This window comes from Peromyscus californicus, unplaced genomic scaffold, assembly GCF_007827085.1.
Source record: "Peromyscus californicus insignis strain IS unplaced genomic scaffold, ASM782708v3 Scaffold_3__1_contigs__length_106647218, whole genome shotgun sequence".
Lineage (NCBI taxonomy): Eukaryota > Metazoa > Chordata > Mammalia > Rodentia > Cricetidae > Peromyscus > Peromyscus californicus.
Genome location: NW_026294551.1, coordinates 68321904 through 68337951, shown reverse-complemented (window position 1 = coordinate 68337951; position 16048 = coordinate 68321904). Strand labels below are relative to the sequence as shown.

Here is a 16048-nt window from a genome sequence, read left to right as displayed (position 1 = left end):
GGGCATCCACGAGCCACCTAGAGGGTGTGCGAGCTTGAGAATCCTTAGCAGAGTTTCCCTGTCTGTGTGTTGTCTGCACACAGGACGTCTTCAGATCCTACCATCTTGTTCTCCTAAGAAAGTTCTGTCCCTCTGGTTACAGCCGAGCGTCCTGTGTGGTGATAGTAGGTCCTGAGCATTCACTAGCACCTGCCACTCCCCTTCATCAACACAGAAAGAGCAGGCTCCTGCCTCAGAGCCGCTGCTGGCAGAACCATCTTCTCACCCGTCAGTGAATCTGTATACACCTGTCACTGTATCTGCTTCTCCAAGGTATTCATCTGGTGAATACAGGTGACGCTCCAGGGGAGACCTTTATAATTCACAGTAGGGGCAGCTGCCAAGCAAAGCTGAGTGTGGGTGCTCACACCTGCAACCCCAATGTTCAGAAGGCTGAAGCCAGCCTGAGCTACATAGTGAGTTCCCTGGGCTATGGAGCAAGACTGTTCCAAACCAAACAAGCAGAAATCTAACTAAATGAGAGTGAAATCCTAAGCTCATGAGGCAGCTAGTGCTGGGGTCTCAGGATGCCTGAAACATGGACACACTCCCTCAGCTTCCACATAATTGCAGGAACACCATGGAGTCAAATGGCTTTTCGCAGGCCACTCAGCAAGGACCTGAATTCCTGCCTTCTTACCCATACATAAGCCCTTGGGAGAAGGCTTTTCCCTTCTCACCCACTCACCTTTCCTTTACTCTGGGCATCGTTGCCCTTGACATTATCCATGTCCTCCATGAATAATGGCGTATGGCTCTAAAGCTCCAACCACCAGGCCATCCAAAAGTAAAGCAAGGCACCTTGATGCAAAATGGCCCGTGGCCACAATGACCAAGAGGGAACAAGAGTGGCAAGTCCTGGCTCTAACCCAGCACCCTTACCCAGGACCACAGTGAGCAGGAACTGTTGTTACTCCAGTGAATGCCTAGGTCCTTATGTGAGACCCTTAGGAAGCCCACCTCTCTCTGGGCCTGTCTCCCCTCAATGGCAGTTAGTCTGTACGATATGAGGACAAAGGCCCTTTGAGATCCAGCAATCACAAATTCCTGTTTCCCCAGGCCTCCTACATTGTGGTCACAGAGATCCTGGTGATGGGCAGACCTTATGGTTCATTAAGACATCCCAACTCAGATGGTTCATTAAGACATCCCAACTCAGTCTTGCCAAGGACAGAGACACTGGAGTAAACACGTATGCCTTCCCATAGGCCTGAGTCCAGTGAGGGACTTCCAAAGATCCCAGGAAAATGGGAGCAGGGAATGATAATGACCACCAGGGGGCATGGGAGTCCTGAGTCAGCTCCTAACAAATGTTAGCGGTTGCCCCAATGGAGAAGGGCAGCTCTCAATGCTGTCTACATCCCCTCCCAAGGTGAACAAAATACAAGGAGAAGGACCAAGAGATCTGCTGTCAGAACAGAGCTCTGAGACATGGCCCCATCCCGGGAACCAGTGTGTCACATGACTCCTCCTGCCCTTTGCCTCCTCTTCCAGTCTCCAGGTGGCCTGGACTTACCGCAGCCTCTCAGCAGCCTGATCCCGCTGTTCCAGGCCCTTGTCCAGCTTGGCCTTCAGGAGCTCATTCTCCTGGCGCAGCTGCTCGCACAGGGTCTGTGGGGCAGATGGTGGACGGGGTGAGGGTCAGGAGGGAGTACGGCCCGAGGCAGGCTGACATACTGTATCAGCCGGAGAGTGGACCAGGCAGCACTACATACTGTATCCCCTGATTGGCAGGACATCTGGGAGCCAGGCCGCTAGGCCCATCCATCCAGGCTTCCCTTCCATGGGAGCCAGCAGTGAGGATGCACTGGGGTCCTGGTCCTCCCAGTGAGAATTCCCTCCCTCTTCCCTTCATGGCTCTCCCTACCTAGACTGCTCCTCCTTGGCAGCCCTCCCTGGCTCACTTCTCTGGTCTCTTTTTCTAACTAGAGTAGTTATCTTATATCCACTCTAGGAATGGTATGCACAGAAACGAATTCCTACTACACAGAAGACAAGGGAAATTGTGTCATGTCACCCAGGGAGACCAGAGCTGCTGGCTTCCTTTCTGACCAGCCTAAGAATGGATGGATGGGAGGGCTGCCTTGCACTGCGGGTGCTGGACACTGTGGGTTGAAGGCTGAGAAAACAGAAACCTTGTTATTGGTTTCTTCAAGGTCCAGCAGAGGGCCCTGTGCCACATTTGATCTCTCTCTCTCTCTCTCTCTCTCTCTCTCTCTCTCTCTCTATATATATATATATATATATATATATATATATATATATATATACATATGTCTTTTTCTGTTTTAGGCAAGGCCTCACCCGCAGCCCGACTGGCCTGAAACTCACTCACTCTACCTCTCAGCACTCAACTCCAGCAATCCTCTCCTCGGCCTCCCAAGTGCTGAGATTACAGGTGCGAGCCTGCAGTGTTTGTTGTGTGGACCAGACACAAACCAGATAAGAATGAGGTGGAGCTGGACTCGGCTTCCTCCACTGAGAGGCTGAGACACAGGGAGTTGCTGTGGCTCTGGGTGGGGACTCCAGGGAACAGAATGTTCTATGTCCTAAGGGAAGGCCACAATGACAGCTCATTTGTTACACTGTCATTCCGGGCCAGAGGGCTGTTCTTGGAATCTCTAGGTAAGTGCCCTGATACAAAGCAGGATCAGCTGCAGCCAAAGGTCAGCACTCCCCATCAGAGAGCCCAAGAGCACAGCAGTGAGCTCCTCTATTGTTTGTTTTAAAGACTGGTTTGTTTTTATTTTATGTATACAGGTGTTTCGCCTGCATGTATGTCTGTGCACCATATGTGCATAGGGCCCACAGAGGCCAGAAGAGGGCATCAGATCCCCTGGAACTGGAGCTATAGAATGTGAGATGGATGCTATGTGGGTGCTGGGTACCAAACCCAAACCCAGGTCAGCGCTCTTAACTGCTAAGTCATCTCTCCAACTTTGTTTTTTGTTTGTTTGGGTTTTTTTTGTTTTGTTTTGTTTTTTTGAGACAGGATCTAGCTATATAGCCCAAGATGGACTTGAACTTGAGATCCTCCTGCTTCAGCTCCTAGAGCTGGCATTATTGGGTGTGAGTCTCCACACCTGGCTTGCTCACTCATTCTTTCAATTGTGGATGAAGTGCCAGGCACTGGGGCACCATGGTGGGTACACTCCCTCTCTGAAGACATCACTCAGCAGGGAAACAGATTAAGCCAATCAACTACCTAATAAGATGGAATTGTTGGGAACTGTTAGAGCCAAGACGGGAATAATCAGGAAATTGGTGTAAGAGGCTGGTGGGTGTCAGGAGCCAGCACACACTCCCATCTGAGTGCTGAAAAGCTGATGCTCAGAATGATCTCAGCCCCCATACCATGCCAGATTTTCTTTCTCAGGGCTCAGCTTGAAAACCCCAAAGCCTTGGCAGCCTCTCAAAGAGGTCCCCTCACCCAGCCTAGACCTGTGGGCCCTCCACCACACATTCCCGTTGCTTCTTCAGCCTCCAATGAAAGGATGTCCTGCATGCTCCTTGCCATAGAACCAGCCAAGACTTCAGCTGCTCAAACACACAGGGTGGATCCCTCCTTTCACCAGCGTCGACTGGCCCAGAAGGAGGAGTCTCCCCAAAAGTTGGGAGCCTTCAGGTGAGGGCTCTGCCCAAAAGGAGGGTTGCTCAAGTCCTGAGCGGGCCCTCTAGGAACTCACTTTCACCATCTTCCCAATGGTTACCAATTAACTGTAAGTGGACCATAAGTAACTGCAAAGCCCTCCAAGTGAAGACGGCCTGCCCACGGGGATGAGTACCATCAAAGCTGACAGTGACCTCTCCCAGCACTGGGTTCTAGACTGCACAAGGGCCTCCTCTGATGCAGTAGCCCCAGGAGGGGGACACTGTTAGCTCCAGGACAGAGATTAGTGACCTGTCCAAGACCACTCAGTAATGAAGAACCAAGGGCCTGACCTGAGCAAAGAAATCTGACCATTCCCCAGCACAGGGAGCCTTTTAAGAGGGATTTGAGAAAGAAGGTGGGTAGGGAGGGTGGCTAAGGGTATGAGATTTAAAATATGACAGATTAAAGTGGGGTGTGGTAGCTCATGTCTGGAATCCCAACACTTAGGTAGCTGAGGCAAGAGGATGATGTGAGTCTGAGACCAGCCTGGGCTACAGAGTGAGACTGCCTCAAAAATAAACAAACAAACAAACAAATGCAAGAAAATAAGAATTGAGGTTCTAATATCAGCCCATCATTTACCAGCTGGGTGACCTTGGGGTTTAAAAAAGACATTTTTTTGAGGGCTGTTTGCCTATCTGGGAAGGGGTCATATGAACAGCTCTTACTCTGGGGGGCAGAACATACAAAGAGCCACAGTGACAGCAAAGCAAGTCTCAGGGTGAGTTCAGGTGGCAGAGGCAGGTAGATCTCTAAGTTTAAGGCTAGCCTGGTCTACGTAGTGAAGCACAGGCCAGCAGGAGATACACAGCGAGACCCTGTCTCAAAAACAACAAAGACAAACAAAAAGCCAAAGAGAGACGAGAACAAAGCAGGCCATACCCAGCTGGCCAGCCACGGCCCGCAGGGCACCCATTATGAGTTCACCCACTTCCCATTTCCCCATTTCCTTCTTTTTCACACACCTTCCCACAACTTCCGTACTGCAGTCACCAGTGTGAATAAGAGGCCCCATGTAGGCCTGGAATCCAGCCCTCCAAAGTCCCCGGAGTTAACCCCTGGGACCCACGAACAGCTGCGGGGAGGGGCACTGGCCTGCCTCACCTGCAGGATGGACGTGCGCTGCTCATTTTTATGCACCTTGGAGGCCAATCTGTTGAACTCGAGGGCCATGCGGCCCAGGTGGGTGAAGAGCTGGCTGTGGTCAGGCTCCTCGGCACACACGCTCAGGGTGGTCTCCAGGCGCTGCAGGTGGAGCATGAGATTGCCGTCCTCCGGGGGCGGGGACCCCAGCTCCTGTGAGAGCAAGGGCATGATCTTCACCAAGCCTAAGCAGGCGATGCCAGTCAATTCTCCCACTGCTTCCCCATTCCTCATGACTCAGTTTCCCCTGTGGCCTCTGCTTAGCCCAGGGAAATTTTCCAGTTACACAGGTTCCCCATCTGGAGCTGACTCACAGGGCAGGACCTAGAACTTCCAGGCCACTCACTGGCCTAAGCAGCAGAGCCATCTTCCTCCTATGCTTTGAGTCTTACTGCGTGCCCGAGAGTAGTCGGTTCACCCTCCCCCAGGCCGGGCATCCTCTCCGCAGTGTGTCTATCACTTCCCTCCTTTACTGCAGCAGGGAAGGCAGAGTGTCTCTAGCTGCACACACCCTGCTTCCTGAGCTCAGAGAGGCTCCACACGGGGGAGGGGGTCTGCCTGGGAGTGGATGCGATACCATCTGACTCTAAGAACCACAGCTCCAACCCTCCACAGAATACAACACAGTGCAGTATTCCAAGACACAGCAGCCTGGGCAGAGCAGCTCAGTACTGCTCTCTGCACTGTCTCGAGAACATTCCCACTGAAGCCACTGCCCTGGTTATGCCCACATCAGGCTTAAGGGTCCATGCCAGTGGGCCTTCCCTTCTCACTGCACCAATCCTGGCCTCCCAACCTCCTCGTGCCCAAGGCCCTGTGCCAGACCCCAGGGTTCTGTAGGCCTCATTTCTGTGTACCCTGATCATCTACCCCAAATGCTCCCATGCTTCAGCTCCTCCAGACCCCCTCCCCCGAAACACTTCAGAGACTCCCACAACAGACCTCCTGCCACACTTCAGAGAATCAGAGCAGAGCTACAGGGACGTCAGGGTTCAGGCCGGGACAGTGACGCACAGTGACAGAACTTGCTCACAGCAACCCAGTCAGTACACGGCAGAGCCAGTCCTACAACCGGCGTCTTCTGACTGCAATCCAGGCCTCGGGGACCTGCTACTAAGCTCTGTGGCAACTGGATACTCAGCCTGTTCCCTGTCAACACCATGTTCGGAGACAGGCGGCACTCTCCAATCTGCATCCCTTCCCCACCACTTCTTCCCACGAAGGGCCAGGGGTGGCCAAGGCTGCTCTCTGAAGGTTCATAAAGCTCTTCAGATCCCTCAAATTTCTCCAACCAGCCCCCAAGCTACCAGCAGGAGCTGGTGCATTCCTGGCTTGGCACAGGCAAGACAGACTGACTACGCAGGGACTTTTGACTCAAGAGGTAAGTTACCGGCCCATGGTCGCATGGTGAAACCTCTCTGAACAAGGGAATCTTCCCTCCTCAGTTGTGTCTTCTCCTCGGGGACAGAACAGGACGAGACATAAGGTCCCAGGAGATAAAACACAGGTTCTGTCTCACACTCAGCCCCGTCTGACAGGATGATCCTCTCAGCACTAAAGGTTAAATGCTGCAGGAGGTGGGTTGCTGTTTGTGGGTGAGCAAAAGTGCACCAGCCACTCAACCCTTCATGACTGGAGGCGGTAGAGGCTGCAGCATCCGTGACGTCGAGGTCATGTAGCACTAGCATAACAACAATCTAAAAAGAACTTTGGTCTACAGTGGGGCATGCCTGGCATTGCCAGGACTCAGGAGATGAGACAAGGGGCTTGCCCTGAGTTCTGGGCTATAGAGTGAGACCTTATTTCTCTCTCTCTCACACAAAACAGAATAAAGCAAACATTAAATGGGAAGGGAGGGAGGGACGAGGAGAAGGTAGGAACGGAAGGTCTCTGACGAATCTTCCAGAACTTTCACAATAGCTCTCCCAGAAGTCTGGCGTTTTAAGGAAGAACAAGACTACATGGCTGGGACCAAGGCGGCAAGCGCTGCACGGGTAGGAACAGGGATAAGGGCGGCCCTCTGAAGCTGAAGGAGTGTGTGCACCCCGCCCCACATGTGAACAGAAAGTTTAACCTCCAACCCAATGCTCCTGGGGAGGCAAGGATCTGCACAAAAGGGTAAATTACTCCCATCCCCCACCCCCACCACAAGCACCAGGCAGACCCTTTCCACACCCCCAGGCTTGGAGCCTACAGACCTAAAAGGCTGAGTCATCATAACTGATAGAAAGGTGATTGGCCCAGAGGCCAGTGGGGCTGGCAATGGCCCAGGCTTTCACAACAGTGGGGTACTGGGTGCCCCAAGCCGGGGAAGTCACCAACAGGGGATTTGCATATGAGAACGAGAAGCACCCCATGCTCCAGCCCCTCTGTGTCCCCCACATAACTCCAGGGGACTCAAGGGATCTGAATGGCCCCAGGGTCTGTCACGTAGGGCAGGTGACAGACAGAAAGGAGAGCAGAGGATGTGCTCAGGGGGCCTGCCAGTGCTCACCATCATGGTCCTTTGGTGGCTGCCAGTTTTGGGTGGGGAGTTCTGCTCCTCAGTGGGGACCACTTCAAAGTCAGAGGAGGCGCCCTGTGCAAAAGAGAGTTAGAGGCTGCCCAAAAGAAATGCACTCTGCCCCCAACGAAGAGCAGTGAGGGGACAGAAGGGCAAAGAGTGTAGAGTTCCCAGAGGCGACCAGTCACACACCACTCACATGAGACCACCGAGACCCCACACAACTGCCACCACCCTCCTTGTGATCTGAGGTCACACCCCTCCATGGCCGTCACCTTATCTGTGAAAGGGGTGTGGGGTGAGCTGACCCTGAACCACTATTACTTATTTATTTGTTCACTGATGTGCGTGTATGTGTGCGTGTGCGCGTGCGCGCGTGTGTGCCTCAGCACACGTGTGGAGGTTAGAGAAGAGTGTTGGGAGTTGCTTCTCTCTCCCCGATGGGTTCTGGGGCCAGAACTGAAGTTTCTAGTTCAGACTTGACAGCAATCGCCTTTACCCACCAGGCCACCTCACGGGCCCAAGGACTCTGTGTTTTAAAATGTTTCACGAGCTTTATTCCCCAGTCACTCATGGAGTGGCTGCGAGGTTCATGTTCTCTTTGGACAGACGAAGACACCGAGTCCACAGAGTCAGTTAACACACAGGCGTGACTCTGCACAAGACGACAGACCCTGCCTAAGCAGCCAATCCATCTCCTAGGCTCAAGTGCCTCTAGCTCACCCCTGGTGACAGCAGCCACTACAGCCACCACTAAGGAAGGTCCCGCCCAAAGGGTCCCCAAGAGAACTGCTCTGAGAACACCGAGGATGGGTAGACGACGCAGAAAGTGTCTCGGGATGCACCCCAAACTGAGGTGGTGGCTAGCCAATCTGCTAGCCAATCTTCTATTTTTTCAAACCTCTAGACATTCCGAGCAGACTTTACTGGTTGTTCAATCATGATGAGCCCACAGTCCATCTGAACTGCACTTGGCTCTAAGATTCCCCAAAGCTGACCAGGGGCTAGGGAGATGGCTCAGTGGGTAGAGCCTTTGCTACTCCAGCAGGAAGACCCATCTATGTTTGGATTCCCCCACACCCATGTAAAAAGCATGGCTGGGCATCCATGACCCGTAACCCCAGTGCTAGAGTGGACAGAGACAGGGGGACCCCTGGAACTTGCTGGCCAGCTGGCTTATCTGAAAACAGTAAGCTCTAGGTCCAATGAAGAGACTTATGGGGACAAGGAAAAGATCGATAAAACAAGACACCTGATGTCCTCCTCTGTCCTCACAAGCACACACTGGTGTACACTCCCCCCATGCATGCAGTGTACACCCACATATACACACCCCCACACACACCAAAACAAAACTAAAAACAAAACAAAACTCTCCTGACTTGCAGGGACTATCCAGCTTTCCCTGCCCTAAGATGGGGAAGGACAGATGGGAGAAGCCAGTCCAGCTGGCCACCACCTAGTCACAGCCACCATGACCCTATCTATGGTCTCAGCCCTGCTAGAGAAGACCTCCCCCAAGTCTCCACTCTCTGGGTTCCACACATGACCAGATATCTGAAGGGTCCCTGGAGGAACTGATCCTCCGACATCAAGCTAACCTTCCCCACTGAGCCCACAGGCTATGGTTTCTGAGCCTCTTGGCAGTCTGTGTCTGTGCCACACTGGTGAGCACATCACATCACACAGCTCAGTAGATGAGAACTTCCTCGCCTTCCCGATCACATTAACTATGATTTCCATCTCAGAATGGCAAGCTGCCCCCTGCCAGCGCTCCAGACTAATGCGAGGAGAGAAGAGCTTCAGGCAGCCAGTCACAACTCCAAATGCAACTCACATTGGATGGAGGCTTGGAGGCTGGTGCTGGCTTCTCCATGGAGTTTTCGGTGGCGGTGGTGGTGGCGGTGGTGGTGGTGGTGGTGGTGGTAGCGGCATTAGGATCTACCTGGACCTGTGTATCCTGTCCTGGAAAATCAAGACTGTGGTTAAAGAAACCCAAGAGGGAAGAAGCCTGAACCCAGCCCACAGGGATGGAAGCCCTCTGACCGAGTTCTCTCTTGATCTGGAGAAAAGGGGGTCTGTCCCTTTAAGACAAGAAGCCAGGTGAAATGACTGGCCTGGGTAATGGGGACAGAGCTTGGGCAGAGACCCTCTCCCCAGACCTTCCTAGGAAAACTCCAAGGTGTCCACGGCCGTCTGTTCCCTCCATATCCTGCCTCGGGGATATAGACAGAATTTTCAGTTAACCGAGTGCTTTCTTTTGGGTTTTGAGAGAGGCTCATGTAGCTTCTTATGCTGACTTCAAACTTGGTTTCATATAGCTCAGGCTGGCCCCAAACTCAGAACGCAGCTGAGGATGACACTGGACTTCTTGTCTTCCTGCCACCAACTCCAAAGTCCAGGATGACAGGTGTGTGCCACCACACAGTTTACTCAGAGCAGCTGAGGACGGAACTCAGGGCTTCATATGCGCTGGGTGAGCACTCTGCCCTCTGGACTACAGCCCCACCCGCTATGGTGTCCTCATGACAGCTTGTATTATTCTCGTTTTAAAGAAAGGAGGCCAAGGTTTGTCATGGTCATCAACTTGGCTAGTCACTCTTGTTAGCAAACTGTAAAACTTGGACTCAAAAATGGCTCAACTCCCCTACATGGAGGCCCCTGCTGCAGAAGCCTGTGAGTGTCTCCCCACTGCACTGGAGGAGGCCCCTGCTGTAGAAGCCTGTGTCTCCCCACTGCACTGGAGGAGGCCCCTGCTGCAGAAGCCTGTGAGTGTCTCCACTGCACTGGAGGAGGCCCCTGCTGCAGAAGCCTGTGAGTGTCTCCCCACTGCACTGGAGGCCTCTGCTGCAGAAGCCTGTGAGTGTCTCCACTGCACTGGAGGAGGCCCCTGCTGCAGAAGCCTATGAGTGTCTCCCCACTGCACTGGGAGTGGCCCTGGCACCAATCAGACCCTGAGAGTTAACAGAGGACCGGGCCAGTGAGGACTAGAATGGCCCTCTGACAACAGTACCACGGGCTCTGACACCCCCACTTTTCTCATCTGTCCAGCAAGTCCCATCACCCTTGAAAAAGAAGGTGTCACAGGGGCCTGGGCTGAGTCTGAGGAGGAGCAGCAGGAAGTGCCCAAGTCTGGTGTGTGTGTGGGATCTTCTCTTGGTTCTAGACCTCGCCCTGGACTCGAGACACTCTGGAGTACCACAAAGTGATCACACAGAGACCGACCCTTAGTCACTGTCCTCCTCTCCTTTAGCAGACAGCGTAGTAGTAGACAGACTGCTGAAGGCTGAGAGGCAAGGCCAGGTTCTTCTCTGGGTGTCAGCCTTCCTGATTATGAAACAGAAGCGGGGAGAAGAGGGGGCGGAACATCCAGCTCCCATGCCTGGGGGCTGGGCCTGCCACACAGCAGCTGTGGACTCAATAACCATGCCGATAGAGTCCTAAGGCTATATCCCTGGTGCCATGGACCACTGGGATGGATCACTAATGCCTGCCAGGGCATCAGGAGTGCTGAGTCACTAGAGTCTTCTGGGGTCCCTTATAGATCTGACCATCTACAGGTGCTGTAGCCAAAAGATGTGCACGGGAAGATGGTCTGTGGGAGAAGGGGCTATTTGGGGCCTGGGCGGTCTAGATTCAGAGAAGGCAGGGGTTCTGGATGTTCTTGGTACCTGTGAGCTCAGCCAGGGGATCAAAGGAGCCCAAGGAAGGGGCAGGTGGTGGTGGAGGCAGCTCACTGTCCTTGACCAGTTCCTCCACTTTCTGTCGGAGCCTGGACGCTTCCATCTGAGACTCCTCCAGAAGCTCCCCTAGAGACAAGGTGGAGAAGCACACAGGTTTACCCAGCTCAGTGCATGGCTCTCCCATCCCTGACCCAAACCTGGCCATGGACTGACTTCATTCCCACTGGGGCTACGTGGGCTCTAAGTCCAAGCTTGTGCTGTCCCCCTGCCCCAAACAGGCCATCGTAAGAAGAGTCTGGCAGTGGAGCCCAAGGAAACGCCCTACCTCTGGCCTCTTCCTCCTGCCCACCTCTCCCTTCATATCTGCTCCCCCCATGCAGAAAGTGAGGGTTTCTTGAGGGACTGCCTGCATCTTAGGCCTCACTTTCCCTTCTGCAGGTGGAGAATGGAAAACCCCCCACCCCCACCCACCCTATCCCATGTGGGTTCTGCCAAGCAAGGAGAAAACACTTGGAAAGTCAGGGTGCCAGGCCCTCCACACCAAGCGTGAACACAGAGAAAGTGACTTCCAGACACAGTGTGAAGAGAGGAAGTAATTGAAGGCTCTGCACCAAGGAGAAGCATGCTGTGCAGTGATCAGGGGTAGGCGAGCTTGGAGGGAGGGGTGGCTGGACAGTGGGGAAGAGCCTGAGCAGAAGCTGGAGGAACAGGGCCGAGGGCCCTGCTGCACTGAGCTCTGGGCCAGCTCTGCTCCCAGCCTGGCATGCAAGCCCTGGGTTCTGGGGCTGCCCTGGTACACTGGCTCTCCTCATCTCGCACACTTCACTTCTCCAACAGGTCGAGACCATTCTGGCTCCAGGCCCACAAACTGGGCCTTGTACTCCTCTCCCCCTGCATGCTTCCTTCTTGGCCCCTCAAGGACACCACCCTTTGGGGTGGGAGAAGTCAGGGCTAGGAATGCCATCACCAGGCTACAGAATGCAAAGATGGCAGGGGCTACCACTGGGTCACAGGGACAGCAGCGTGATGGGCAGAGGCACCTGCCAGCCTCTGTGAGGGGGTTGGCATTGCAGGCTGCGGGAAGAGGGACGGGGCAGGGGCATGGTCTGCTTTACCTAACGTCTTTATCCCTTGTATTTTCCCCTTCAGCCGGGTATTCTCCACCACTAGGCGTTCAAAAGCTGCTGATGCCTCTCCCTGAGGCGTGCTGCCCCCTGGGTCGTAGATCCGGTAGGGTCCTCTCCCTTCCATGAGGGTAGCTCAACCCCTGCCGAGACGGCCACCTGGCTGTAGGGACAATGGCAGACATCAGAGGGCTGGCCAGGCCCTTAAGTCATCTTTTCTGGGGATGATGATGTTCTAGTCTGCCACAGCTCCAAAAAGTAGTCCCCACGACCCAGAACAGAACCCCTCACTCAGGTCAGGCTGGTGTGAGCACAGCACTGCATAGGACATCTCCTCCGATACACACGTTCTGATGCTAGGAGAGTAAGCAGCGCGGCAGCCGCTTCTCTTAGCAGGTGCGCTGCCCTGTGGCTCACCTGTGACGGCGGTAACATGGACTGCCGGGTGTGACAGAGAACCCGGAAGGAGCCAGGAGAGGCCTGAGTGCCGCCTGCTTGGCCCTTCCCAACACCTATCACATACCAGTGATAAAGTAAACACCCAGAACATACAGCACTTGAGTAAATGGCTTGGTCACAAACCCACTATGGGGCTGGGGGAGCTCCTCTCCCTCTGCTGGAGGGGAAACGAAAGCCTTAAACTCAAACAATGATCTCTAAGGTAAGGAAGAGACCCTGGCTAGGTTCGAACACACTGTCAACCTCCTCCCTGGGTCTCAGGTCATGACTGCTCTGTCCCATTCAGTTCTAAGCAGAAGAATTTCCCATCACACCCCTGTGGAGCACATTTCCTGCTGTAAGTTGCTGTTGTTTATCAGCTTTATTTCGTTTGAAACCACTCTGCTAGTACTGCAGACTCCTGTGGCTTAGCAGCCTTCATTCATTCATCCCTGCATTCATTCAACAACGACCTCTGGGGTTTGGGTGCTGGATAGTAGTCTGGGTCTGGGGTCTGGGTACAAGTTACCAGTCTGGGGTGGTGGGCCATAACTCCAAAGACTTCCACGGGGAATGGGAAACTCAGGATTTGGGGGTACTGAAGAAACTGCCTCCCAAGATCATCAGCCCACAGTAAGAACCTCAACAGCCCTTTTGACCTCCACACTGTCCACTAAAGGCAAGCATGCAGCAGGGCTGGTGACAGTGACTTCACCACCATGTGCGAACTGCATGTTTGTCTGATGCATTCTGTTGGGGGCCCAGCAATCCTCACTTTATAAATCAACAACAGAGGCCATTGAGCCTAAGTACCTCAGCCAGGCGGCAAGGCCAGTGTGTGGGCATCAGATGCAGAGCTTTGCCTGGAAGGACCACAGTTCCTACCCCTGCTAGATACACATGGTGGTCATGACCCATAGCTCCCTTAACACGGGCCAGAATGGCAGAGTTCAAGCCCATTTGTAGGGTAGTCTCAGGCCACTGAATAGCCTCTAGCTCAGTGGTTCTCCACCTTCCTAATGCTGTGACCCTTTAATACAGTTTCTCAGGTTGTGGCGACCCCAACCATAAAATTATTTTCATTGCTACTTCATAACTGTAATTTTGCTACTGTTATGAATCATAATGTAAATATCTGTGTCTTCAGATGGTTTTAGGTAACCCTTGTGAAAGAGTTGTTAGCCTCCAATGGGTCATGACCCACAGGTTGAGAATCTCTCGAATATTATTATGGTCCAGCCTTAATAGTCTTCTTCCCAGGGGCCCAGAAGAGAAGCTATGAACAGCACGAATTGTTTTCGGGAAAAGAATCTAAGTACACCAAGCTCTTTAGTCTGTCTACTTTATTCCTCTGGGATAAAATTCTGTCTACACAGCTTCAATTCTGTTCTCATGCCTAGCTCCTTTCTTGCCTGATTTCTCTACATTTATCTGCTGTCCCCTCTAAGTTCTATCTTAATTCTCTAATCTTAGCTCTGCCCCATCTTGGTCTTTCTCATCTCATTCTTACCCATCTGGCTCTTCCTCATCTTCCATCTCATTCTTCTAGTTCTCCATCTAGTTCTCAAGTCAAAAAACTTCTCCAGTCAAAATCCTCCCTCAGTCTCTGAGGTTTACAGTTATATACCCATGCAATAGCCGTGCTCTAGCTAAAGCAAGGTCACCAGGCTTGAATTCTCACAAGGCCATAAAGGCAGACAAGAGTTTTCCTCAGGCAGTGACCACCAGACTTTGTTTGCTTGTTTGTTTTTTGAGACAGGGTTTCTCTGTGTAGCTTTGAAGCCTGTCCTGAATGAAACTCGCTCTGTAGAACAGGCTGGCTTCGAACTCAGAGATCTGCCTGCCTCTGTCTCCCCAAGTGCTGGGATTAGAGGTGTGCACCACCACGCCCAGCTTTCTTTTACAACCCAAAAGGGGCGTGGTAAAGGAGGAGGTCAACTAAGAGCTGAAATCTGTTAATATATCAGAAAAAGGGAATTTATGTGCTCAAACGACATTCCTAGAGGTGGTGAGGTAAATGTTAGGAGTCTATAATGTTAGTATAAATACCACTAAGGCTGTATAAGAAAGGAGGGTCTGAGCTTAATTTGCCTTAATTCAGGAGATGGTTTGGCCTTGGATGCTTGATAGGTATTTCAGATAAAATACAGTTATGAGCCGGGCGGTGGTGGCGCACGCCTTTCATCCCAGCACTCGGGAGGCAGAGCCAGGCGGATCTCTGTGAGTTCGAGGCCAGTCTGGGCTACCAAGTGAGTTCCAGGAGAGGCGCAAAGCTACACAGAGAAACCCTGTCTCGAAAAACCAAAAAAAAAAAAAAAAAAAAAAAAAAAAAATACAGTTATGAGTTCTTGGAAGCATACATAGCATACAAGGAAATCACTGCAGGAATCGATTAATTTATATACAAAAGCTAAAATATCACCAAGACTTCTTAAGCCATGGCTTGACCTTGGGAAAAGTCCTTGACCTTTCCAAGTAGTAGCTTTTGTGATAGCAGCTGAATTCCATTACATTTTCCTGTGGCTTGCAGCAAAAAACACTGCTCTGCTCCAGCTGTTTCCTTCAGTGTACGAACCAACAGCCTTTTTTTTTCTTTAGGTTTTTCCAGACAATGTCTCTCTGTGTAGCCCTGGCTGCTTTGTAGACCAGGCTGGCCTCGAACTCACAGAGATCCACCTGCCTCTGCCTCCCAAATTCCCAAGTGCTGGGATTAAAGGTGTGCACCACCATGCCTGGCAGCCATCAGCCTTATGCTGGGGACGGAGCAGGGCCTTGTCCACTGGACCAGTACCACCAACACAGCCACACCCACAGCCCCATAAGCCATCAGCTCCCTTTACCAGGAGTATCTGTGGAACACACTGGGTCAAAAGGAAAAAACGAAGCTGCGACAAGCACCCCACCCCACCCCAAGGCTGACAAACACCAGCTGAACACCCACTTCGAGAGGTACCCACTCCCCGCTGGGCCCTGTGAGGCAGAGGACAGCTGCCCACACACCCACATCGCTGGCTAGGAGGGATTTTTTTCTGAAAGGTCAGCATACACTGCAGAATGGTAAACACTGATGCACCGCTGAGCGAAAGGAGACAGTGTGGGTGAAGTACTAGGTAGACAGCTGGACGCTCAGACCACCAGCCCACATGAGGGTCCTCCTCCGCTCACCTACGGGTGCCACCACGTGACTGCACCCGGCTGGAGCCAGTGTCTGTCCATTAGCCTAACACCCTCCTGGGCAGAAAAAAGCTTTACATATCTCTGTTCCTGTCACCAGCAAAGGAAGGAGGGTCATCCCAAAGGAAGGAAACGGGGAAACTGAGGCTGGAGCCACCCTGAGTGGCAAGTAGCTGCAGGTGGCCTGGCTCCTAGCCCCACTCACTAGGGTTCACAGTAGACTCAGAGTCACAGTTATGGGGCAGTTTGGTCCCTTTCTTCTCCGTGTGGCTTTCTCAGTACACAGAAACTC

At 52.7% G+C, this 16048-nt stretch overlaps 1 protein-coding gene across 3 annotated transcripts in view; it reads right to left on the bottom strand.

Moving 5' to 3' along the window:
* Positions 1-16048, bottom strand: part of Tnip1 (TNFAIP3 interacting protein 1) — a 45153-nt gene that overhangs the window by 18351 nt on the left and 10754 nt on the right. For 2 of the 3 annotated variants that reach the window (XM_052757689.1, XM_052757690.1), the window contains exons 2-7: positions 12136-12307; positions 11009-11146; positions 9175-9302; positions 7329-7412; positions 4796-4987; positions 1556-1650 (exon numbers count right to left, since the gene is read on the bottom strand). In XM_052757689.1, the coding sequence (XP_052613649.1) occupies positions 1556-1650; positions 4796-4987; positions 7329-7412; positions 9175-9302; positions 11009-11146; positions 12136-12271 (773 nt within the window). In that variant the 5' untranslated portion in view covers positions 12272-12307. The remainder of the gene's footprint in view (positions 1-1555; positions 1651-4795; positions 4988-7328; positions 7413-9174; positions 9303-11008; positions 11147-12135; positions 12308-16048) is intronic. The other variant, XM_052757691.1, reaches the window with a different exon arrangement.